Here is a 1920-nt window from a genome sequence, read left to right on the forward strand (position 1 = left end):
ACCACCACCACCACCATCATCATCAACATCATCATCACCATCATCATCATTGCCATCATCTTCACACCATCATCATCATCATCACCACAACCACCACAACCACCACCACCACCACCACCACCATCATCATCATCATCATCATCATCATCATCATCATTGCCATCATCATCACCCCCCCACCACCACCACCATCATCATTGAGGATGAGGATCTGTATATTGACCGAGTTTTCTTCTCTTATTTGAGCAGCTAAAAAACTGAAGGGCCTCATCAAGCCCAGGGTTTGCTGGGGTGTGATGGCATTGGGCCTAGTATCTTGATCTTCTGGGGGAAGGGGGCGCTAGGAATGTGGCCCGGGTGCCAAGAGGGCATTAGCCTGAAAAAGTTTAGGAACCACTGGTCTAGTGTAACAAGCGCCACGAGATGAACAGCTAAAAGGGCTGAAAGCCCTCTTTGCCAGGGGTCTGTTTAAGTGTCTGTGAAATAACTCATCCTGGAACTTTTTGATGTCCCCTCTGCATAACGCCTTGTTTTATTTTGCATTTCAGGCTGTCCCTACTACGAAAGACACCTTCACGCAGACGAGGTGGAAAAATCCACGGACTTCCTGTACGCAGTACATACCACGGGAATTCACTGAACAAGAGAAAGAGGAAATCCAGCAGGACCCCAAACTGCTGGAGTTCATTGTGGACGTCACCCCACTGTGAGTAACAAAGCAAAATTCACAGACAGGTCAAAAATAAATAGACATCCCACCTCCTCCCTGTTTTACCGTTTTATCCGTGCGGTCAGCACCGAGTTCTTCAAACATGGCACAAGGCGTTTCCTTTAATTGTTTTCTTTCTCTTTTACTTGTTTCAGTCATTTGACTGTGGCCGAGATATATATATTTGACAGGAAGGACACCAAAAGAAAGAAAGAGACCTCGATATTATGCAAATAGAGGAATTTATCTGTAAAAATATGTGACACTTATTCAGTAGCCATGATAAAACTCTGAGTTTCGGATGCCAGAGTGGGAGCCCACGCCAACATCTCTTCAGTTATCCGGCTGGATAATAATAATATAAAACTCAGAGTTTTATCATGGCTACTGAATAAATTGGGCTCGACATGGCCACTTTAAATGCTAAGGGTCACCCTTTAGCATTCAGATTATTTTGTCAAATATAGGCTTCGGTCATGAATGACCATGGGATGGCACCCAGAAAGTTCCCCTCCAAGGCACAAGTCCAGGCAAGGTTGTTTATCGAAGACCAGCAGAGTCACCCATGCATACCAGCTTCCCCTCTCCACACCACCACCACCACCACCACCGCCATCATCAGTATTTGAACTCCGAGTGATTTCCACTTTATTGTTTGTTGTTGTAGGTTTCAGGAAGCTCTGCAGCAGAACGAAATAACGGATGTGTTCTATGACGACTGGCTCCATCTTGGGAAGGAAGTGGATATTTCCGCCGGTCACATTGACGGTCAGTTAAAGGTATGGTTGAAACTGTATGAATACACATTACAGAGATTGTTGTTGTTATTCGCTGTTGTCGTTGCCGTTTGTCTTGAATCAACGATATTACGCAGCTCCTGGACGATTATAAAGGATTAGTATAATTATTTATCATCCAAGGGACATAGTCAACTGGTTAAGGTCAAACAACTGACAAGCAAGTCTGCGGTATTGAGCAGAATATTTGCTGTAGGCCATCTTTTATCGCAAGGCAAAACAATGTACATGATAACACTTCCAATCAGTTAAGATCAGAAGCCATGATAGCCACTGCCTGGTACTGTCTCAAGACATTGTGGTATTGAGCAGAATATTTGCTGTAGGCCATCTTTTATACCAAGACAAAAACAATGTACATGATAACACTTCCAATCAGTTCAGGTCAGAAGCCATGAGAGCCACTGCCTGGTG

General features: G+C 44.3%; 1 protein-coding gene across 1 annotated transcript in view; it reads left to right on the forward strand.

Annotated features, from left to right (window-relative positions):
* The window catches only part of LOC106878052 (dynein axonemal intermediate chain 3), a 26930-nt gene that overhangs the window by 8715 nt on the left and 16295 nt on the right, over positions 1-1920 (forward strand). Inside the window, exons 8-9 of the mRNA XM_052977504.1 lie at positions 549-706; positions 1377-1488. Of these exons, the coding sequence (XP_052833464.1) occupies positions 549-706; positions 1377-1488 (270 nt within the window). The remainder of the gene's footprint in view (positions 1-548; positions 707-1376; positions 1489-1920) is intronic.

Source organism: Octopus bimaculoides, chromosome 28 (genome assembly GCF_001194135.2).
Source record: "Octopus bimaculoides isolate UCB-OBI-ISO-001 chromosome 28, ASM119413v2, whole genome shotgun sequence".
NCBI classification, from domain to species: domain Eukaryota; kingdom Metazoa; phylum Mollusca; class Cephalopoda; order Octopoda; family Octopodidae; genus Octopus; species Octopus bimaculoides.